The sequence below is a fragment of the Podarcis pityusensis genome (assembly GCF_964106645.2).
Source record: "Podarcis pityusensis genome assembly, chromosome: 2".
Lineage (NCBI taxonomy): Eukaryota > Metazoa > Chordata > Lepidosauria > Squamata > Lacertidae > Podarcis > Podarcis pityusensis.
Window position 1 is genome coordinate 54,777,896 of NC_138029.1, and position 24,747 is coordinate 54,802,642.

The 24,747-nt window shown below is 43.9% G+C and overlaps 1 protein-coding gene across 4 annotated transcripts in view; it reads right to left on the reverse strand.

Annotated features, from left to right (window-relative positions):
- The window catches only part of SH3RF2 (SH3 domain containing ring finger 2), an 83,707-nt gene that overhangs the window by 3,145 nt on the left and 55,815 nt on the right, over positions 1 to 24,747 (reverse strand). For all 4 annotated transcript variants that reach the window (XM_080997165.1, XM_080997166.1, XM_080997163.1 and 1 more), the window contains 4 exons: positions 11,679 to 11,773; positions 10,112 to 10,282; positions 2,573 to 2,808; positions 505 to 860 (listed from right to left, as the gene is read on the reverse strand). In XM_080997165.1, coding sequence (XP_080853291.1) covers positions 505 to 860; positions 2,573 to 2,808; positions 10,112 to 10,282; positions 11,679 to 11,773 — 858 coding nt within the window. The remainder of the gene's footprint in view (positions 1 to 504; positions 861 to 2,572; positions 2,809 to 10,111; positions 10,283 to 11,678; positions 11,774 to 24,747) is intronic.

Below are 24,747 nucleotides of genomic sequence, written 5' to 3' on the forward strand. Positions count from 1 at the left end.
TTCCTGTGGCAATGATAAATCATGTCCACAGTTTCTATCTTTTCATTTCAATCCACAAACCCACCACGACATGGATGATCTTTGCCAGCAGACTGCAGAGGGAAGTGAATGAATATCTTGGCAGGTTGAGAGCGAGAGAGCGAGTGAGCACTGAATGTTGAATTTATGGTGATGTTGGGCTAATGAGAAACTAACATAATGGGGAGTATGCTCTCACAATAGGGACATGCTCCTTGAGAAATCATGAATGACACGTACAGGAGCAGGATATAGAATCTTAGTCCTGTTCTGTCAACAAAAAAAGTCAATGTAATCATTACATTGTAATGTTGAATTCTTCGGTGAAGACCTTCTCCACCTACCCTACCAGGTAATGGTACTTTGACTAGGATTTGTCCTGTCCTGCAGTTCTAATATCCCATATCTCCACCTGCACCCCAAAGCTTTTCATAATCATGCCTGCAATATAAAAGTACCCCTGTGGTGAATTAGACCCACTGTTACCTTCTCAGTGGTGTTCCTGGATGTGTCTGGCTTCACCAGAATGGACGGTGGAGCAGATGCAGGTGGCTTTAGAGATGATTCATTTTTTGTAGGCAATTCCTTGGTGTCCAATATTACTGAGCTACACACAGAAGGAGCTCGGCTATTCCCGCTTCGGGGCACTAATATGAATGAAGAATCATGGGAGGAATTCGGCCTGGCTCCCGTGTCAGCCGTGCTAATCCCTCGGGGCAGAGAGGAGATATGTTGATATGTTGGAGATTGCTGCACTCGTGTTTGGGTGGCAGGAGTTCGCCTGAGGGAGTTGACAAATGGAATAAGAGCTCCTGGTTGCAAAGGTTTCTGTAAAGATCCATCTGGGGAGGCAGAATTCAAGAAGAGATGAGGATTAAAAGATGATAATAACCCCTTTGCAGCTCATTTTGGAAATTTTATATCAAAAGGATGGGCCAAAATTGCTGAATTGCAGTACTTAGCTGAATTTTAGTCTTCAGGCTTCTTGGAAGTCACTCCAAGTTTTAAGGGTAGACAGAAAATTGCAAGGGAGCTATACCTCCTGTGCATTTTGTTGAAGCCTTGGATTTAAACCCTTCCTTCAGACTCTGGTTAAAATATAAGCCCAAATATGTGTCTTATATATTTGTTCACATCCACCCCCTTCATGTTTTTCCCCATGGACATGGCTTTTAACCTATGTCAATCTGTACGAATGAACGTGAACTCTTTGTCATCTTCCCCACCCCATTTTTTCAATTTGTTTTCATTATTAAAGACGCCATTTATTTCATAATCAATTCATAGAAATCCACTTGTAGATTTCACATTGGCTTCCCTGCCCTTGTTTCATGGTGGCATTATTTCCTTTCTTTTTTAAAATTGGTTTTAGGCAGGCGATCTGTTTTCAGTGACTGTTCTCATCATCTGCCACTTTATTGATTCACAATGCACCACACCTTGTAGTGTTCTGCAGAGCCCTGTTAAGGAAACACATACAGAAAGATTCCCCATAATCGTGGCCACTACTCCTCTCAAATGCCCACATTCATGACACCCAGGGCATTGTGGGTAAATAACAAAGCAGCTGCTAGCACTGCTGACACTGCTGGAGACATATACGCAAGACCTGGCCACACATCCCACTGAATATTCATACAACTAGGTATGAATACAAATGGGAGCCCCAAATTCCTTCCATTCCTCTGTGTATTCATTTCGGAACAAAGGGAAAGTGAACTGAATGGGCCCTCATTTGTTCTGAAACAAGTGCACAACTCTATTACTCTTTAAAGCACCACATGCAATGATGGTGCTATATAAATAATAATACAGTGGTACCTCAGGTTAAGTACTTAATTCGTTTTGAATGTCTGTTCTTAACCTGAAATTGTTCTTAACCTGAAGCACCACTTTTGCTAATGGGGCCTCCCGCTTCTGCCACGCCGCTGGAGCACGATTTCTGTTCTTATCCTGAAGCAAAGTTCTTTATTACAACTACATATTTGTAAATTTGCTGCCAACACTTCTACTTTACCCCTGCAATCTCAGTTTTTCTTAATGGGAAAAAGTAAACAAAGACCCCAAATATCCAATGAGATACACAGAGATTTAGCTCTGTATCAGGAAATTTTAAATGACTGTTGTTTTACAATTTTTTATGTGTTGTAAGCTGCCCAGAGTGGCTGGGGAAACGAAGCCAGATGGGCAGGGTATAAATAATAAATATAATAATAATAATAATAAGAAGAAGAAGAAGAAGAAGAAGCAGCAGCTTGCATTTCTCTGGTTAGTAAATAGTGAAACAGATTTGGCTATCTCTGGGTAGTGTATGAACGATTAATTCTGCCACACATTTTGGGATTTGTCTCTAGTTCTGGCTAGTATATCCATGCCTTTGGCAAGGCAAGCTTTCAGCTCAGCCGTATGCATGCAACCAGCTCTTCAGGAGGCTTAGCCTAGCATTTCTGTTTATTGCATCAGCCCCAAGTTTCAATGTGCTAATTAAAGGCTTCTAGTCATCTCTCAGCCACTTGGGAACAGGTTCATATGTCTCTCTCTCACCAGGACTTACTCTTCCTACTGCTGCCACGTCCTCTCCTCTGCGGAGTTGTGTGCCCTGAGGTGCTTGGCACAGAGACATTCCTCACAGGTGAGGCCAAAGATGCGGGCATGAAGGCAGATTTCATAGGTCTGCTTTGCCTTGGGCCGTTCTCTGAGATGCTTCCCTGGGAGGAAAGTGAGGAAGTGGATAATGTCCAAGTCGCATAGAGGGAAGGCATCCTTGAATCAGGAAAGCTTGAGGACTTCCTGGTTGTTTAGGAGAGTCAAATGGGAGGGAGGGAGAGAGAGAGAAAGAAACAGATAATTAGGGAGCAAATGCAGCTGCACAATTCAAATCCAGGAGTTTTGTTACCTAGTTAGAAAAAGAAGGGCAAAGTAGGAAATCCAATCAGCAAGCATTTGTACATTCTGAAATATCCTTCCACTTTAATCTTTCTCCAGAATTCTCCCCCCCCCCCGCTGTGCAGGAATTTCACAATAATTATATTAATGACAGAGGCTATGTTCCGACAAAACAACAACAGCAAAATAATCATCATCACCACACCATCTTTTAATGATATAGACCATGCAATATGGCACAAAACTAATGGGCATTTTCATTACATTTCAGAATGTTAAAGACTATACCTCACAATTACTTATTACTCTGGTTCAAATCTGCAGCACAAATGTTTCTGTGGTGTGAGAAAATTTGAATGTGTACAAGAAACCTCCTGGTGCTTGCATGCTAGTGCTAAGAATAAATCCTCGGAAAAGGGTGATCTTTCATTGTTAGCTGATAACATACTGCCTGAGGTTGCCTCTAGCCTGTTAGTATTTTGAGAGAGGGACTCAAACACATACTCTGAAAATTTAAGTTATGGCAGTTGGAGCAGATTAATGTGCTTTGTTGCCGTAGTGCAAAGTCCTTTAAAAAATTGACTTTTAGTGGTTAGGAAAGTGATGGGGAAATGCACTGAAAAGTGTGGAACGGACGAATGATTAACGGGAAGACACAAGCAAATCAGGATGAATGCTCACTGTCGTATAGCCTCCCCAAAACAAATCAGAACAAATGCTCAATAAAGACCAGACATGCCCTAACCTCCATAAAAGCTCTGTGCAAGGATGAACGCTCAAAGAACAGGTTGTTTGGAGGAGTCCACACCCAAATGTTTTTTGCCCTTGAGACGGCTGTAATGTGCACAAATGTTTACAATCTGTGGTTGTGTACAGTGTCCTTTTTCATAATTGTACATGTAAAAAAAAAAAGGTTACTGGATTGCAGGTATGGGGCGATGGTGGCACAACAGGTGGAGGTGACAGTCTCCCCCATTGGTGTTTCTGATGTTGGCAGGTATTTAGCCAACAGTAAAAAATGGGTGGGTGGCGGGGTGACCAAATAATGGACATTTTTGTGCACTAATGTTTCAGAGAGCAAAGTAAATAACTTTGAAGTAAAAAAATGAGGAGTTGGGAGAAAGCAGTGAAGGTAATAAGTATGTGCAAACGTATCAAGAGTTAATTTCATCTTTTCTAGTTTGCATAGAGGGGTGAGCAGGAGAGCAGCTGCAGGATTTATTTTGTCTATCAAAATTTAAGACAGCAGGGAAGCAGATATAAAATGTGAGCTCTTGGTGGATTCAAGCTACTCTAATCTTTTTCTCAGGGAAGAGACCAGCGCACCACTAAAGATCAAATTAGCCGTGGTGAAATTATCTGGCTTCATTTTATAAACTGCTGCTTTTCTGTTTTGCTGTTCACAGTTTATGGTGGTGAAAAACAACAACCTGTGCTGCTTAATAGGCAAAAAATGATGGGCTGTGATCTCCCAATTCTCCTTAACTGCCTGAGTTAAATTCAGATGGACCGATTGATGAAGCACCAAGAAGGGCAGCGATCCTGAAGGAAATATCTGAGGGAGGTTTTGTGCTCTTTGCAACTTGTGGTTCCATTTCTCAAGCAATGTCCCCCCCCCCCTTCCCCAAAGTGTGTTGCTGTCACTTCTGATTATTTCTTTCTGCATCTGCTTTCCCTGACGAGGCCACATAGCACTTTCACCTAAATCTGTTAAATTGCTGAGAAGGCCATCAATCTTCCACCTTCAGCAGGGTGCTTAAATAACCTTCCTAAGTGCTCCTAATTTGCTCAGGAGAAACTGAGCCATGGAGAAGTGTTTGTGCCAACTCTTCTGAGAGAGGGGCCGGCTGGGGGAAAGGCAGCAACTTCTGTCACTCCTTTGTTACCTTCCCGTCGTTGTTCTGTGCTCTAGAAAAAAATGATTTATGATTTAATAATGGGGCAGCGATTCATCAAAATAACCCAGGCATCCATTTATTATGAGGTGATTTCCAAAGGAAGACACACAATAGCAGGCCTTTAAATTGGTGTTCATGATGGAGGCACTTTATGAAGCTGCTTCCGAAGTCTCTGGGCTCTGCTTTTGATTGTTTGTTTGGTTTTATTGGTGAAGCAGGGCCATGGTGTTTTCAGAGGCCATATCCTGGAGAAATGAGCCAGAGAGATGAAGAATACTCACCGGCTCATTTCAATGTGAAGGAGTTTAGTGGATAGCAGAAGGGATAATTCTAGGCCCAAAGTAGCTGTGGTGTCTCCAATTTAAACAGAGCAATTTCATGTGGTGAAATATAAGCAGGGGAAGAAATGAGTAAAAGCGTGTCCTCAGTAAAAGCAATAACATGGATAGTTAGGTTTCTATTAGGGCATTCCATATCTCTGACAAAAGACTAAACCTTGGCATTTTTCATTCAGTTTTCCTGTACTTCATATTGGGTTGCTCAGTTTTTACGTTTGCGGTTGAGATGATCACAATCAACTTAAGCTACACTGTGCCTAAGAAAGACAAATAGTTTTCTTGAACTTAAAGCAAGATGTGGAAAGAGTTGAGACCCATCTGAACTAACTCTGTATTCAGCATCATGGTTGACAGTGCAATCCTACACATGTCTACTCAGCCATAATTTCCACTGAGTTCAAAGGGATTTACTCCTAGGCAAGTGAATATAGGATTATGGCCTGAGATGCACTGGCCAAATGACTCGGCTTGTCCTTCCTTTCCTTTCCTTTGTTTCTATTGCCCATTTTGTCAGGCACAAAATATGACAAGGCCCCAAGTAAGTCCATAGAGCTTTTGTTTTCTTTTGTTCTGTGAAGTTACAGATCTCCTTATGTAGGTTTGCCATATTTCAAAAAGTGAAAATCCAGACACAAAAGCTGTTAAGATTCCCACCCCCTCCCAGACATTTTAACCAAATTTGAAAATTCTGCCTAGACGCCATTTTGGAAAGACGAATCCAGGCTATGTCCTGGGAATTCTGGATGTATGGCAGCCCTATCATACGTTTTTCACCATTGTGAAACCCTGCATTTATGTTTACTTGCACTTCTCACCCACCCTTCCTGCTGTTCCCCTACATTAACCCCCTAGAGCATTCCCTTCCCATCTCATGGGGCGATAAAGCTCCCTTTTCATCTTCCCAACCCCATTTCCGAAGCCGCTTCTATTCTGCACCTCCACTTTGCATCCCTGTTTTCACCTTCAGCCCCATGTCTCCTTGCCTCTCCTTTTGTGCAACCCTCCCTCCTTGCACGCAGACCTCTACCATGGTGACCTCCTACCAAGCACCCTTTCCACCTAGTGCTTCTGTCCTGGAGAATAACGTTCCTTTCACATTGCATTACCCATTGCATTGTAGAACTGTGGCTTCATTATTATTATTATTAGTAGTAGTAGTAGTAGCAGCAGCAGTATGAAGTTCCAGATTCAATGTACAGTGGTACCTTGGGTTAAGTACTTAATTCGTTCTGGAGGTCCGTTCTTAACCTGAAACTGTTCTTAACCTGAAGCACCACTTTAGCTAATGGGGCCTCCTGCTGCCGCTGCGCCGCCGGAGCACGATTTCTGTTCTCATCCTGAAGCAAAGTTCTTAACCTGAAGCACTATTTCTGGGTTAGCGGAGTCTGTAACCTGAAGCGTATGTAACCTGAATCGTATGTAACCCGAGGTACCACTGTAATTATTCGGAACAGGTATTTCATTAACAAGCAAAACACCCATATAGGTGCAACCTCAATCAACTGAACTGAACCTCCTCTAACTGACAAGATAACCGACAGGCTTGCTCTGAAGAGTCTATTCACCATAAAGATACAAGTAACCTATGTCACCACTGTAAGTCCACAAAGAGAGAAGGGATTCCAAACTTCAGCTAAGGTGCTGGGAAGATCAGTTGCAGAATATGCCTTACAGGCTACAGGTAAACATCAGTTTCTAGGGGGATGAGAGGCATGGAGTGGGGAACATACCCAAAGATTCCTGCATTCTCCTAACTAGGCTCTTGAAAACCTGAACAACGAAACCTGACTTGTAGCAATAGAAATTACTGTTTGTTTTTTAAATATGCATGGAAAAAATAAATGTTTTGCTTTGTTTTGTCACCTGCTTTTTATGTTTCAGTCTTGGAGCAGGGCAATAATGACATAAAATACTACTAATAATAATATACAGGATAATGAAAACATTATACAAAAATTACAGGCTCTATGAAAACAAGTCCAACAAATAACATTTAAACAATGAAGAACTCCATAATAAAACAACAAAAAATAATGAAATGACAACTCCCCTCGTCTTACTTGACTGACCCTCAAACAGGTAGGAAATTGTACTGCATTTAGCAGTTTCTAGTGATTTCAGACAGAACTGCCTTTATTATGAAGAGGAAATCTTTCAAAGACTGGATGAGACTTGTAAGGTGAACCACAGCAGGAGCAGGCTAAAGTCCACTGTGGATTTTAACTCAGTATATAATCCCCCCCCCCCCGAATACTTTTTTAAAACACACACACACATCAATATTCTCCATTAAAATTGCACTTTTCTAACTTGATTCCCAGCCTGCATTTGACCAGATTTCTACATGTCATCTACTTCCTTGGAGTAACTTCAACAACTCACTTTTACGATGGCATTCACCTCTTCTGCTCTCTCACTTCAGAGTAAGGGAGGTACTCAGTGTAGGCCTATTGAGCATAATGATCTGGCTGAGTCATATTCACTCATTTCATTGGATCTCCTCTGAGTAAAACTTAGTTGACTCCTACCATAACAGTTTGGTGTGTGTGAGAGAGAGCCATGCTGGTTTGTTATGATTACATATGAAAATGGAGTTAGTCGATCTGGGGAGTTGTTCATCTTTGCACATATTCTGCCTGCACTGTCATCTATCTATCAGTGTCTATTTGTAATAGGTGCTGCTGGAAGAAAGAACAATCCACAATTAATTTGTCAGGAGTCCAACCTGCTGAAGAGGAGCCATTCCTAAATAATTACATCATGGAATTGTCTGCCCTCTTTAAGCAACAATGTTATTTCTTACGGCCGGCATTTCTATAGTCTAACTCAGCCTGGTGCCCTCCAGAAGTTTGGTACTCCAACCCCTATCAGCCACAGCCAGTGGTAGTCCTAAACTTCTGGTGGGCACCAAGTTGGAGAAGGCTGGTCTAAGTCATGGTATCTCTATCATCATTTCTTATTCTATCTGACTCAATCAACATTGTTTAGATAAATGTTTTGCTAATTTGTTTCTGGTGATAAGAAGACGAGTGCTTCCGTCAGTGGTAATTAAGCAGTAATGGCAATGAACTTCAAAGGTAACTTCACTATCCAAATATAAACTTCCTCAGAACATGGAGGCTCAGTTTGGATAGGTATCATGATTAATAGCTATGTATCTTCTGGGAGCCTCTATGGACCAACATCTGAAGGACAGACTGGAAAGAGACTACAACTATAAAGATATGACATCCATCTTCCACAAATTTTTATCCAACACTATTTTAAAGCTTATGTGCATTAGTGTTCATTGACACATGGCATGTGAAACATTCATGCTTTGTCTAACCTGAACCTCCGGTTGGCAGCGGTGTAGCTAGCCATTCGGGTGCCTGGTGCGGCGCGCGCGTCCTGCAGCCGGGGGGTGGGGCAAGCTGCCCATGGGGGCGGGGCACACTGTGTGGAGCCTCACTGCTACCTCCCCCTCAGCTGCAGGGCCGCTGAGGGAGAGGCAGTGGGCAGACGCAAGCCCCATGCTGCCGGTTCAGGCAGCGTCGAGCCTGCAGGTGCCCAAGCCACCATATCACTCCCATGAGAAACGCGTGGCTCGGGCACGCTGTAGGCCCTGTGCTAAGTGCCGGCCTCCGCAGTGTGGTGCCCAGTGCCAGCCACGTTTTGTTACATTAGTTGACTGAGCTAAAAAGTTTTGTGAGCCCAATTTTTTTTAATATAAAAAACCCCCTCAGTTTCATGAAGTGGTTGGTCAGTTTCATGAAGCGACCATGGCCTCCAGGTGATGTTCTAGAAAGAGGCACAGTTACTGGGAGCTGCTCATCCCATTCCTCATTACTTGGTGGTTGATTTTATGGCTTTAACCATTTTCCTATTTGGCTTCCTTCCGTGCTAACTGTTGGAGAATTCTTTCATATTGAATATAAAAGTGAGTTCTCATTAGTATAAACACAATGGTATATATTTTTAGCTTCCTGATGACTCATCTGAAATATCCCCTGGATGCAGGGGAGCCGACTTGGGCCCCGGGTTATGGGAGCCCAGTGCGTGTGATGTCATGATGCCACGTGTGCCCCCCAGCCTTAGAACCTGACTTCTGGTGGCACCCAGAGCCCCCTATAGTTGGTGCCCCTGCCTGGATGGACCAATGAATACGCTGCATTGTAAAAAAGTCAACTTCAAATGTAAAGGAAGAAATCTGCGCTGTGGGTCAGTTTGTATAGCCAATATGGCAGCTCTTACAGATTCAGTGGATGCTGGCAATAACAGTAATGCTAGGAATAACCATGATTTCATCTTTCAGACATAGGTAAAACTCCCATGCAGTTCATATGATTACTTGCAAAACAGATGAAATAAGGTGTATTGTGCCATAAAGTGTCACTGACGATTCATACCAACTCTTGGATGAACATCTCATTCTGTTCTCTGGGCTTTAGCTGTGTTATCTTACCAGAAACACAAAATTAGCCATAGCTTTGATTCATTGCTGAGCCACTACAAAGCTGTTTTGTGGTAGATCGATTAACTAATTGTTATAATAAATTTAGAATTTTGTTTAGAATTTTTGTACTTTAGAGTTTCTAAAATGCGTGTGGGCAGACCTACAGCCCCATTCCTGTCATTATCCAGTCATGCTGAGCCAAATAAAATTCAATTTGGGCTGCAGAAGTCCACATTGACACTTTTTTTGGTGTTACAGTGGTACCTCGGGTTAAGAACTTAATTCGTTCGGGAGGTCTGTTCTTAACCTGCAACTGTTCTTAACCTGAGGTACCACTTTAGCTAATGGGCCTCCCGCTGCCTCTGTGCCGCCGGAGCACGATTTCTGTTCTCATCCTGAAACAAAGTTCTTAACCTGAGGTACTATTTCTGGGTTAGCAGAGTCTGTAACCTGAAGCGCCTGTAACCCGAGGTACCACTGTACTCACATATCTCCCTCTACCCCCACTGTCCATATATAAAAAGCATAAGCCAAACCTGAAAAGTGGAGCGACGTAATTGCTGGGGAAGATTCCAACCTTTCCTGTAACCAGCGACATTCCTTTTAGCCAGCCTTCATGGTATTTTCCCAAAACACGGATACCTTCTCCTTTTTGCAACTCTAGTTCGTCTGGACTGTGAGCTGTGTAGGAGTGCAGAGCAACGCACCTGGTGAAACAGAAGGAATTAAAGAGTGACGCTACGTCCTCGGAAGAGGCAGTTCCATTTATGCAATGCGACGAGGCTATGACACAACCTGCTCCAAAACCACGCTGGGATCTGTGGCTGTGACTTCTGCCAAACCAAAAGCACCGTGCCTGAGCCCTCTTCAAACAACGCTTCTGCTACACAATGCAAGAATGTCCCAATAGCTCCTGAATAAGACTGAGGGAAGGCAACTCATCAAGAATGCTGAATGGATGGGTAAAAAATGTACAGGGCAGGGCACTCCCAAATGGGCTGGGTTAATGTGCTCCGTACCAAAGCAATAAAGTCAGGATTCAGAAATGCACTGAGATGCATGAGTGGAGGAAGAGACGAATACCAGCCCAAACAAGAGGTGTGGTGAACAACACAAAAGTCATGCCCACACCACACATTTAAGACACACAACTTCCCTCAAGAAATCCTGAGAATTCTAGTTGGTCAAGAGTGCTAGGAAGTCTCACTCTGTCATGGGTAAACTACAGATCCCAGGATTCTTCGGGGGGAAATGTGTGCTTTTAATGTATGGCGTGGATGTGATCAAAGGAAAGATATGTAGCTGAGTATAAAACAGCTATGTAATTAGTTGGCAAGAACAGAATTCCTTTCAAAACCTTTAGCAGTAGGACAGCCTTCGCCCACCTGGAATCCTCCAGATGTTCTGGACTTCAACTTCCATCAGCCCCAAATGGCACATACTGGGAAGGCTGCAGCAGGGAGGTTACACCTAATGATTCAGCACCAGTTTTTTGGTCCTCAGGTCTGTTGCCTGGGTACCTCCTTCCTGTCACATGACATTTCAGTAGCTAACCACCCAAAACTCACCCCCACCCCATATATGTCATGGACATTCAGTAGAGCATGAGACTCTTAATCTCAGGGTCGTGTGTTCAAGCCCCATGTTGTGCAAAACTTTCCTGCATTGCAGGGGGTTGGACTCAATGACCCTCGTGGTCCCTTTTCAAACCCACAGTTCTATGATTCTTCAGGTTCTGCAACTCAAAAGCGATCACATTTACTAATGGGTCTCATAATTCCGGGAGCTGAATTTTAAACCGATCTTCTGGCCCATGCTAAGTGTTTTGTATGCCCATGTGGGGTTCTCAAAAGCCAGTTTAAATTTCAGATTAAGCTGAATGAAGTATCTCTGTAAAAAGAGTTGTCTCAATTTTAGCTGGTGCTTGTGGGACAGTAACCCCACAAGGCCTTCTTCTTCATCCTCTTCTCTGTATTCGTTTACTCCTGTGAGCGGGTGGGGATGGGGGACTGGCAGCATGTGGCATGGTTGCTAGGCAACAACATCTCCGGCCCTAGCCAAAGGCCCTACCCACCTAATGAATAAGGACTTAGTTTTACGTACATATTCACTGGCAGGTGTTGCTGTAAATGAGGCAGGGTGACAATGGCTGTCGGCTGCCCCAGGGGCCCAGGGGCCGAGTAATAGGAAGTGCTGACCTGTAAACAAGAATAAAAGAATCCAAATGAGCGCCTTTATTATATTCTCCCTTCAAAGGAAGTGTGCCTGAACATCAAGAACCCACAAGCCACAGGCCTCGAGGCAAAGCAGTGCATCCTGTTAAATGGAAGAATCCTGATTCACTCTGCTGTCTCTGCGGTCAAATGTCTTAATGGGGCTTTTAAATTTTTAGTCACTGATGGAGCAACGAACACGTTCGACTGGTTGGCTTGTTTTCTCATGTCTGGGATGATGAGGATTAGGCGGTCATCCCTGAGAGACTTGAAATGTGGCTTCCCTCAAGGTTCCAGTCTGTCACCTATGCTGATCAATGTATATGCATCCACTGGAGAAGCCACAATTAAGCACAAGATTGTGCCACATATGCCCACAAGCAACTTGTGTGTGTGTGTATTTATTGGGAAAACAGTGAAGGAGACTAAACCCGCCCCCCATGCCATAGTCCCAGTCTTTATTTGATGCCCTGGCTGCTATTTGTAAAAGCTGCAAAAGAGTGAAAATTATATTCATCTATTCCTACACATTGTCATGTGTACCATAGTTTGGCCCTGAGCAGCATTTGGGCTGAAAATGAAATGAGAGACCACTTGCTAAAAGAGGGGTTTTAGCTAAAAATCAGAGAGCTGTGTGTGCTGATATAGTCCTTCAGTTCCCAAACTAATGGAATTTTACTCTTCAAACCATGTCTCCAAGATGTAGTTCTTACCAATAAGGATGCTTTCTTTATGTTTCAACAACAACAACAACAACAACAACAACAACAACAACAACAACAACTCACTTCTTCTTACAAATACAATAAGGATACACTTCAGAAAGTAGTTTTGTCCAAGTGATTTCTTTGCATTAAGACAGATAGTGGGTTTCCTCCCCCCTGTATGGGTACTCCAGTGTATTTCTTCAGGGTCTACTGCTCCGACTAGTTGTTCCTTATATGAAATTATAGTTTTTATTTATATAACACTACCAGTGTTCATTGCACTCTTCAGAGTAACATAAGCCCAAGAAAGACAGGCCCTTGCCCAAGCAGCTTACTGCCTATATTTCATTGGCTACTGCCTTTGCTTCTGTGCTAGGAAAGAAAAAGATGAAGCATTTGCATTGCCCTGTTTGGCTCTTCCATGATTAGGTTTAAGGATGTTGCTCAAATGCTGAGGCCAGTGAAAAATATATCATGATTGAGAAAGTGACTTTACAAAACAAAACATGATGAAAACTGGACTACATCCCTTCTCTCCATCTGACTGCTGCCATGACCGGGAGTCCTGATGCTATCATGCAGAAAACATGGGCTGGGTTCAAAATCATTATGATGTTGATCTGCAAACCAGGAATTTCCCAACACCATTTAGGATTAATTTTTTTAAATAAATAAATAAATAAATAAAGAATTATAAGCCTTTGGGATATATGGAACGATGAGAGCAAGGAACATGATTGTTTGGAGGAGTGAACAAAGAAACATGTTCATTAAATTTCAGCAGGAATCTCCAAGAAAAGTTCATTTATATTGCAGGCTATATGTTCTCAGCCAACATAAATGCCTTTTCCACTTGAGGTAGATGCCTTGCTTTTCCTCTTTTCTTTCTTTCTCCCTTCTATCTTGAAATTAAAGAGTGCATTAACAGATGAGTTTCTCCAGTAATAGGTTATTGCAACCGAGGGGGTAGAAAAGCAACTTTGGTTGCCCTCCCCATCTCCTTTCCTAATGGATTTTCACATTCCCATCCCACCCTTATGTCAATTGCAATGTTCTAATGCCTTAAGAAGCACTGTAGGATTGAGCAAGCAAACCTAAAATACTTAGAGGAGTTGAGCATTTTCCTGTTCTGTAAAGCATTTTGTAATTGACAAGGGTTAAGGCAGCAAAATTCCCACACATCCATTATATTGAATTCTTCAGGCCTTTAGTGCTTATTCAGCTGCATAGCTGCTAAAGGCAGCCCTTTCTCATCCCACATTCCTCAGTAGCTTCCTAGTAAAGATCATCCATTGTGAAATAAGCATGGAAAGAGCTTAGACAGTGATGGCAAATAAGCAGAGACTGTTTTATGTTGGATTATCAAGATGGGTTTCTGCCTGAGTGCTGGAAATAAAGAATGGTTTTCACTGGTGAAGAAAATGACTCAGCATTTTAGAGTGAGACCAGGTTATCATTGCCACAGGTTATTCTCAGTCATTTTCTTCAAGTGCATTACTGGTTGTTCTTTATACTACCAACACAGGAATTGGGCCACTTCCTGTGCCTATTGCGAGTAATTCAAATGCCTATCCCTGATCAAGACGGATGGCAAGCACAGTACCAAAGCCGCAATGCCAGTACCAAACTGGAGAGAGTCTATAGCCTCTGATGCATGGCAGATGGCCACTCAACCTCTGCTTAAAAACCTCCAAGGAAGGAGTGTGTCCACCATCATCTGAGGGAGTCCATTCCACTGTTGAACAGCTCTTACTGTCAGAAAGTTCTTTCTGATGTTTAGCTGGAATCTCCTTTCTTGTAACATGAAGCCATTGGTTTGAGTCCCACTCTGCAGAGCAGGAGAAAACAAGCATGTTCCATCTTCCATGCAACAGCCCTTCAGATATTTGAAGATGGCTATCATATCATATCATCTCTTCTCAGTCTCCTATCCAGGCTAAACATACTCAACTCTCTCAACTGCTCCTCATAAGGCTTGATTTCCAGGCCCTTGATCATTTAGGTCACCCTCCTCTGCACATGTTCTAGCTTGACAATATCCTCCTTAAACTGTGGCACCCAGAATTGGACATAGTACTCCAAGGCACTGTAAGTTACCCTTATGAGATTGCAGAAGTCATAATTAAGAATCGTAAGCTTGGAGATCCCACCTTGAATTCCACTGCCCATCTCATGGGTGAAGGCAGTGCTGATGTATGCACTTGCCTGTCTCTGCTGAAGCCACTAAATTACCGTATTTTTCGCTCTATTGGACGCACCGGACCACAGGACGCACCTAGTTTTTAGAGGGGGAAATCAAGGAAAAAAATATTATCCCCCCCCCAGCCCCAAAGAGCAACGGACAGGCTGCATGCAGCCTGTCCACTTCTCCCAGAGCTTCTCGGGGCTGCGGGGGAAGCCCGGGTTCCCCCCCCCCAGCCCCAAAGAGCAAAGAAGCCAAGACAGTGCGCGGGATCCATAGCCGCACAACCTCTCCAGCCAGGAGCTAAACCTCTCCAGTGCAGCTAAAGAAGACAAGGCAGCAAGCGCGATCCATCCCGCTCACTGCCTTGGCTTCTTCTTTAGCCTTGCACAGCATCTTTAGTCTTGCGCAACGGGATGGATTGCGCCCGCTGTCCACCGGGGCTGGACTAGATGACTCCTGGGGTTCCCTTCCAACCCTGCAATTCTATGACCTCGGAAGGTGTTTGGGGTCTCCACCACTGGAGGCTTTTAAGCAGCGGTTGGGGGACCATCTGCCTGGCGTTCTTTAGCTGTGATTCCTACATTGTGAGGGGGCTGGGCTAGATGACCCTTGGGTGGCCCTCCCAACTCTATACAGTCCTACAGTTCTGCGGCAGGAGATCCACAGCCACTTCACACAATGCCCACTCCCAATTTTCATCTGAGAGACATGTGTCTCTCAGTACCCCCCTACCTGCCACACTTCCCCCACCCCACTTAAGCTGAGGGAATTCCTGCCCAGAGAAACTCCCAGCAATCAAGGAGGAGGAATCCGCTGCAGCCGTGAGCAGCGGAGGATCCATGGTCCCCTTCCTTCTCTCCTCCATAGTTGCTTTGAAGCAGGAAAGTGGGAGAGGAGCTGCTTACACGAGTGTAAGCTGCTCCCCTCCCACATTGCCGCTTCAAAGCAATCACGGAGGAGGGAATCCGCTGAAGCCTCCAGCAGCGGAGGATCCATGGTCCCCTTCCTTCCCTCCTCCGTGGTTGCTTTGAAGCAGGAAAGTGGGAGAGGAGCTGCTTACACGAGTGTAAACTGCCCCCCTCCCACTTTCCTGCTTCAAAGCAATTACGGAGGAGGAATCCGCTGAAGCCTCCAGCAGCGGAGGATCCATGGGTCCCCTCTTTCCCTCCTCCGTGGTTGCTTTGAAGCAGGAAAGTGGGAGAGGAGCTGCTTACACGAGTGTAAACTGCCCCCCTCCCACTTTCCTGCTTCAAAGCAATTACGGAGGAGGAATCCGCTGAAGCCTCCAGCAGCGGAGGATCCATGGTCCCCTTCCTTCCCTCCTCCGTAGTTGCTTTGAAGGAGGAAAGCGGGAGAGGAGCTGCTTACACGAGTGTAAGCTGCTCCCCTCCCACTTTGCTGCTTCAAAGGGAGCCCGGGAGGAGGGAATCTGCTGCAGCCTCGAGCAGCGAAGAGGATCCATGGGTCCCCTCTTTCCCTCCTCCGTGGTTGCTTTGAAGCAGGAAAGTGGGAGAGGAGCTGCTTACACGAGTGTAAGCTGCCCCCCTCCCACTTTCCTGCTTCAAAGCAATTACGGAGGAGGAATCCGCTGCAGCCTCGAGCAGCGGAGGATCCATGGTCCCCTTCCTTCCCTCCTCCGTAGTTGCTTTGAAGGAGGAAAGTGGGAGAGGAGCTGCTTACACGAGTGTAAGCTGCTCCCCTCCCACATTGCCGCTTCAAAGGGAGCCCGGGAGGAGGGAATCTGCTGCAGCTTCCCCCAACTCCCGCAGAAGCCGCGCGCTCTTTAAAGGGGCTGTGCGGCTTCTCCTGGCTTTTCTGGGAGGGGGGGGATTCCCCCACCTCGTAGAAAAGCCCGCAGGAGCCGCGCAGCCTTTAAAGAGGGTGCCGCTCTTGGGGGCTTTTCCCCCAGGAGGGAGAAGGGACTGCTGCAGCCAGTCAGTCCCTTCTCCCTCCTAGAGAAAAGCCCGCAAGAGCGCACGAAGCTTGTGTGCGGCTCTTGAGGGCTTTTCCCGCCTGCCTCCCCCCTGCATTCGCTCCATAGGACGCACACACATTTTCCCTTGCTTTTTAGGAGGGAAAAAGTGCGTCCTATGGTGCGAAAAATACGGTACTGATTCCTCACAGGGATATTCACAACGGAGCCCCCTTTTCTCTTATGTCTCTTGAGAAAAAAAAGGAAGAGATGAAAATACCCCCTGTAGTCCAGCCTCTAATCCACTTTTTATTTGCATGGAACCAGCAGAGAAGGGTAATCAGCCCAAGAGTTCATGTCACTCATTTTCTTATCTGTATTTATCCCAGTGTTAGAGCTGTCTGCAAAACCAGCCTGTATTTTTTTTATTAGCTTTTAGCAGATAACTGATGTTGCTTGCCTGCCTTGAGAGACGAATGGTCACTGAACAGCACAGTTAACTTATCAGAGAAGACACAGGCAGGCGTGGGTCTCTGAGAAGAAGCTAAATCAAATAAACATTTCCTAGAAAATGCCCGTTGGAAATGCAGGTCGTCTAGAACCATCAGGGCTTCCACAAACATTTAGCAGATAACTAGAGGGCCTCAGCAATTACTCACCTCATGAACTGCTGTTTGTTTTGTGAACTTAAGCTTTAGGAAAGCTTAAGCTGTATAAATGGCAAAGCAAAACAACACCCACTCACTACAAAGATTGCCTGTTACAATGAATTCTGACTAAAGAATGATGTAATTTAGTACACAAGAAATGTAGTTGGCTATTAAAATGCACACCAGCTTTCTGCAGCCAGAACCAGGTTAATGTGGTACTCTGGTACCATTCCCATGTACAGTGGTACCTCGGGTTAAGTACTTATTTTGTTCTGGAGGTCTGTTCTTAACCTGAAACTGTTCTTAACCTGAAGCACCACTTTAGCTAATGGGGCCTCCCACCGCTGCCGCGCGATTTCTGTTCTCATCCTGAATCAAAGTTCTTAACCCGAGGTACTATTTCTGGGTTAGTGAAGTCTGTAACCTGAAGTGTCTGTAACCTGAAGCGTCTGTAACCTGAAGCGTCTGTAACCCGAGGTACCACTGTAATGAGGAGAAACTCCTTTGCCACCATGTGCTGAAAACATAGGAGACAGCTATGTATCTTGTTTTTCTTTAACCCAGGGGTCAGCAAACTTTTTCAGCAGGGGGCTGGTCGACTGTCCCTCAGACCTTGGGGGGGGGGGCAGACCATATTTTGGAAGAAAAAAAAAGAATGAATTCCTATGCCCCACAAATAACCCAGAGATGCATTTTAAATAAAAGGACACATTCTACTCATGTAAAAACATGTGATTCCTGGACCGTCTGCAGGCCGGATTTAGAAGGCGATTGGGCTGGATCTGGCCCCCGGGCCTTAGTTTGCCTACCCATGCTTTAACCAATGCAATTTTACTGCAATGGCAGCCCTGAGAAAGCAGAAGCTTATCTCTTCACTTCCGCCACTGTAATTGGAGTGGAGGTCCGTCCCACTAGAAAGAGGAGTCATAGGGGGAAAGTCCCAATTGGATCAACAGGGACTTTTCACGTAAGGCGCGCGCGCGCGCGTGTGTGTGTGTGTGTCTGCATGTGAAATATCCATTCTGGTTGTTATTGGGGACTGGAGAGATAAGGCTCCCTCCCCTTCTCTCTTGCCACTTTCACAGTGGTGTTCACATGTTACATTCCATGAGTATATATTCTGTGTACCTGTGCACACACATAGTTGTACACTCATACAGTTACTCACAAATAATGTACAGCAAGTGTACAGTTTGTGTACCAGAGTATGCAATAGCTGAGTTGTACAAATCAACAATTCTTTCACGCAAACACATGCACACGTGCAGAGTCACCTTGTACGTGCACTCAATGTAACAAGACAGCAGGCCTAGTGAGAATCGGGCTCCCCGACTTCTGCTGTATATTAAGCACATGTCCAGCGCAGCCCTTACTACCCAGTACAGTGTTGTTATGGAGGTGGGTGGTGATGGGGGGGGGGGAGATTCCACTGGAACATGATATTTTCCATAAGGATTGTACGTAACACATATTGATCCAATCTAATGCATTATTTTCTATGTGCCTTCTTGCCCAAGGCAAAGCCTGCTTTGAACAATCTTTGCAAGTTTGTAGACTAATTAAGTAGCACATTAAAGAACACAAATTAAAGAACACAGCACACAAGGTCTCTTCACACATTTAGTAAGCATGTAGGGTGCAGGGAAGAAGGATCTTTTGCAGGTCACCCAGTTGAATGTTAGACAGCCTGCTGCCGACTGCTTATCAGGCTCTCTTCAGCTGAAAGTCTGGGTGCCTGCCACTGCAGCCATGTCCTCTTTCACACGAGAGTGCTACAGATCTGCCCCAAAATGTGATTTTGCCATTTTACCATCCAAATGACATAGACTCAACAAAAAAGTGAAATATCCATCACTGTTGGGTGTACGTTCTTTGGCTTTAGCTGACTTAAATTAATCCTCCTTACTATAGGCTCAGGACTAAATTACATGTTGCACACAACTGCCTGTAACAAAGCCCCAACTTTCTTTACTGAAAAGCAGTCTGTGGAAGCTGCAATTTTGAGGAGTGGCAGAGGACAGGGAGTGCTTATTCTTATCTCCAACCCGCTATTTTTCAGCTCAAAATCCCCTACAGCTGCTTTTCAGGGGTTTAACCCTTTTTAATTTTAAAGAAGCCAAGGCTTTGTTATGTGAATTTTTGTCCTTAGTACACAAGGTCTAGGATCAAATGAGGTGACAGTGCTGTTGGTAGGAGAGGTTCAGCAGGGGAGGGAGGAGGCAGAAACTGTCCAAGGGTTGGTCAATGGGTAGGTAGACTGTTTGCTTGTGGCTGTTGCATGAATAGCCAGAGAGTAGTATGTGACTGGCATGCATGAGTAGGGTCTGTATGAGCCTTTGTGAGCATTGTGAATGAATGAATGAATGAATGTGTATTCAGGGGACAGCAGGTGAGAGAGTGAAGGGGAAAACAGATGGAGAAACATTCAAGAACCCCACATTTGGGGATATCAATAAATAGCCAACAACATCTAACCTCCCCACAAACTTTGTGCCAAGAAATCAAGATGAATGTTCAAAGAGTAGGTTATATGGAAGTGACTCATGGAGATTATTGGAATCCTGATAAAAAGTTTAGTTTCCAGGACAGGAACTGTAATGTCGGGAGAACGACTTCTACAAGTACCTGACACAGTGGATCATAATAAATATATTATCCTCGGAGACACTTGTGGACACACTCCCAGGATTAAAGATTACAATGCTTAAGGCAGGCATGTTTCATAAAGGGTGATACTGTTGTGTGTTGTCTCCTCCTTGTTCCTCCCAATGCACTCTTCCTCCACCCTAATTCCTTTCCTGTGCCCACAAATTTACTAATTACCCGATCTGGCCCTTTGCTCTTATCTGAGGTTTACATCCTACCAGCACTGCCTATTGCTGCAGTAGGGAGAAATTCAGGAGACACACTTTTCTGAATTGCTTTCAGAAAAGGGAGTGAAGAGAGATCGCCAGTAATGGAAAATACTTAAGAATTTCAGATCAGCAAAAAAAGAAAAAGGGAGAAAAAGCAATTATAGTGGAATTTATCCACGGAGCCAGAGTTAATATATTGCACACATTCTCTCTTCTCTGCCTCCCTTTCTAATGCCAAGGTAGTTGGAAGTTTGGACCTTTGCCTCTCATCGCTTCAAAAATATGTGGCTTAATTATCAGGCTGGTGCATTTATTCCTCACTGGCATTTGAAGCAAGTGCTTATTGTTCAGTCACAAATCCTACCACTTTCTCTACTGGCAGTAACAAAATAGGGAAACTGTGAATCTCCCCTTGCATTGCTCTTGAACTTGGAGCAAGGCAAGATTAGCCAACCTGCACTACATTTTGCATCCAAGATAACTGAAGGGACTTCTTGTAACCATCCTGCAATTGCTACAGTGGCTTCAGTGGGGTTTGAATTATTAGAGGATTATGCAGAATGCTTCAGCCACACATGCAGTTGGATTTATGCTTTCTGTTCTCCCCAATAGCAAGCCTTTACATAAAATGACAGGACACTATTGAAGAAGAGCAGATAAGCTTTGTGGTGTCCATCACTTAAAAATCAAAGGGATGAACATTCCTTTGTTTGAAAGGTCTGACAGCGAAATGCTTGTTTTCTTTACATAGAAATGAAACACCAAAAAATATTAAAGTAAAAAAATGAAATAAAAAATGCAACGTCCAGTGATGAGGAGAAGAGTCAGAACACTTGGGGGGAAAATATCTCAGCTTCTGTTCTTCCTCCTTAGTTCTTCAGAGTGACAGTGAGGATCATTTATAAGGGAAAAATCAGCTGTAGAATTAACAAGTGGGACAAGGAAATTGCAGTGCACCTCACCTCCTAACAGAAGCACTCCTATTTCAGTTGGTTAGCCATGACCTCTTCCAAGGTTCTATAAGCTGTAAAGAGCTCAAGCACAAAGCTGTTCTCCCCTGTTTTCTACTTCCTACTGATATTCAGCATTCCTCATTGGACTGTTGTAGTTTTTTGCAGGGGTGAGGGTTGGAGAGGCCTTTTGCCTCTTTAGTTTTTATAAATATTCTGCAAACCTAGGAGTTACCCTGAGTATGCTAATGCTTTCCCCTTGTTTCTCAGTGGCGCCATTTTGATTCCATTTCTGTTGGCAGTCACCACCTGAAAACAATAATTGGAGCTACCTTAAGCACTGAGCATTTAATAAACACTAACCACAAAGTATGAGAATTTAGAGGCTTTTTTTTGGGGGGGGGGGCGGGGTACTCTCCAACAATTGTCCTAACTCAGCCAGGATAGCCACAGAGATATGTTCCAGGGAAATATTTATCTGCCAATATTCAGGAAGCAACATATTTTTGGAATTTCAGTTCCTGCTTCCTCTGTGTCAACAGAAAAGCATTTATTGTGTTAGGTGACCCGGAAACTACAAATCCAGAATGCGGCAGCTAGACTGGTGCCTGGAAGCGGCCGCCGAGACCATATAAAACCGGTCTTGAAAGACCTACACTGGCTCCCAATATGTTTTTGAGCACAATTCAAAGTCTTGGTGCTGACCTTTAAAGCCCTAAACGGCCTCAGTCCAGTATACCTGAAGGAACGTCTCTACCCCCATTGCTCTGCCCGGACACTGGGGTCCAGTGCCGAGGGCCCTTGGTGGTTCCCTCACTGCGAGAAGTGAGGTTACAGGGAACCAGGCAGAGGGCCTTCTCGGTAGTGGCACCCACCCTGTAGAACGCCCTCCCACCAGATGTCAAAGAGAAAAACAACTACCAGACTTTTAGAAGACATCTGAAGGAGGCCCTGATTAGGGAAGCTTTTAATGTTTAATAGGCTATTGTATTTTAGTGTTCTGTTGGAAGCCGCACAGAGTGGCTGGGGAAACTCAGCCAGATGGGCGGGGTATAAATAAATTATTATTATTATTATTATTATTATTATTATTATCCACAGACCATTCAAGAGGCTTCTTCCATGTGGTGCATTTGAGTTTGCATTGTATTGGTCCCACCACTGTCCATCAGGTCATGCTGTTGGACTCCTAGGCACCACTCATAGTCCCACCCATTCATGCTCAGGAATGCCTCCATTTTTGTCTGTGAAATACAGAGGCATACCTAGGGGTTGGCGAAACCAATCCCTACTGGGGGTGCAGGATGCAAAATTAAAACACCTATCAGACCAAGGGGTGTATGATGTATATGTGTGTGGCAATGTGCCACCGCTATCCCGGCAACATCAAATGTGTGAGAAGCTTCCCATCCTTGCACAGCAACAGAAATGCAAGTGAATCTTTTTCACCCTGCTTCGCCTCACCCTGATTCTAGATGCTTCAAGTACTTGGGTCACATCAAATGTAGAAATTTCTAATGTAGCTGTTGTGGTAAAGTGATGTTTTTTCAGGTGTGTGTGCTGATGCAGCTTCTTACCAGGGGTGCAAAGGACCCTAATGGAAGGCATGTTTTAAGCTAAGTCCCAGTGAAGTCCAATAATAACAGTATATCCCTCCTGTCGGCAAATAATAACTGTCAATCAATAATAACTACAATCATTTCTTACGCCTATCCCTATTTGACTTTTATGTCTTTCCCCTGGACGCAAACCCAAATTAACTCAAGCCAACCCTTTTGTTTCTTTCAGTAAGCCAAATTAATTTGGTCTCTTCTCCTCTTCCTCGTGTACAGGACAATGAAACAGTGCTGCAAAAGAGGGAAGGGAAAAGAAAAACCCACACTACAGTATTTTCAAAAGCAATTGGTTTTAGTGCAGAGGTGAGCAGCTGCCACAGAGAGAGACAGACAAAGCCAAAGACTTGTGGGCGTTGCTGACTCGGGCAGTTTCTATCATTTATAGGAGCAAAGCTTCATCTTTTGAGGAGTGGCACCCTGCGGCAGAGAGTACATGTTGACTTCTAGGGCTTTAAATGACAGCCTCACCTATCTTGAGAGAGGATTTTTTCCTCCCTCCTTACTTCCAGTCCCACAGAGAGAGTATAGCTGTTTTGGACATATCCCCCCCACAGGTTACTCAGGATATTATTACACAGCGTGCAGGATGACTGTAACACTGTCACCCACACCTTTTGTTCTGAGCTTATTTTCTGTTTTATTTATCCACAGAAAAACGTAGGACTTTTCGGCAGCCCTCTAGAGAATGAACAGAAAACTCAAAAGAAGATACCATAAGTGCAACTGTTTTTTTAGCCCATTTACATCTCATTACACCCTACAACCTTTCGTTATAATTAAAGGGTGAGTCCTACATCCTCAGTTTTATTAAAGGTTTGTTTGTGTATTGCAGAAGAGTGTAAATACTTAGCATCTTGGATGTTTTTCACTCCGGTACAAGAGCAGGAAATGCAAATGTATCTCATCAGCTATAAAAAAGCATGTATATTAATCAGATACTTTTAAAAAAACAACACATGGATAAATATATAACTGGGGAAAGCCTGGGCTCCAGTTTAGGTGGCTTGGAAGAAACCAGAGGCCTTTCTCCTGGGCATAGTCGGCCAATCGGTGTTAAAAAAGGACAGAACTTTCTTTATGTATGCTACAACAGCAGGAAGAATACTCATTGCAAAGCATTGGAAGACACAAGATTTACCCACACTGGAGGAATGGCAGATGAAATTAATGGACTATATGGAATTGGCAGAAATGACTGGCAGAATCCGTGACCAGGGAGAAGAGTCGGTGGAAGAAGATTGGAAGAAATTTAAAGACTATTTACAGAAATATTGTAAAATTAATGAATGTTAGAATGATGTTGGATTGAAGTTAAGTGGTTTCTAGCTGTATAGGTACAAAAGAATATGGAAAAATTGGTTTTTAATATGTAAAAATCTAACGTTACAATATATCAAGACTAAGGATTAGGATTAAAAAGGAGGGAAAGGAATTGTTGGATTAACAAATTGAATTAGAATACAAAAGAGGGAGGTATGAGGAGGTCCGGGAAACAAGTAAACGTAAAAGAAGTGAGGAAAAGATGGAATTGTTTTTAACTGTTTTTTTTCTTTTTTCTACTTTGTATTTTTCCTTTTTATTGTTAATTTTTTTTATTAATGTGATCTTGTTTTCCTTTGAAACTTTAATAAATATTATTTTATTACAGTTTAGGTGGATTGGGTGTCAAAATACTTAGTATTTTAGCTCAGGAGAAAGTCCTCCTGAGTTCAGTGGAGCTTACTCCATATGTAGCACACACAGGAATGCTGATCTCAAGAAAAACGATCAATAACTGATACATGTATGCCTTTATAATCCACATCTCTCGGTGTGTTTTGTACTTGTCAAAGTGGTCCTTGGTCTGTTGCAGCAGAGAAGAGAAAGTCTGGTGGCATCTCAAGTCTAACAGGGAAATCCTATGCCTGGTGACTCAGAAGTCAGTCCCATTAGGACTGCAGGTTAACTAACATAATCCTACATGAACCTTTGTAGACAAGAACACACTTCATGGTACATCTGATGCAGTTGCTTCTTGCCTCCAAGCACTCATGCCACAAACAAGTTGAGGTGGCTTTCACACACAGAGGTTTAATTTCTCCTTT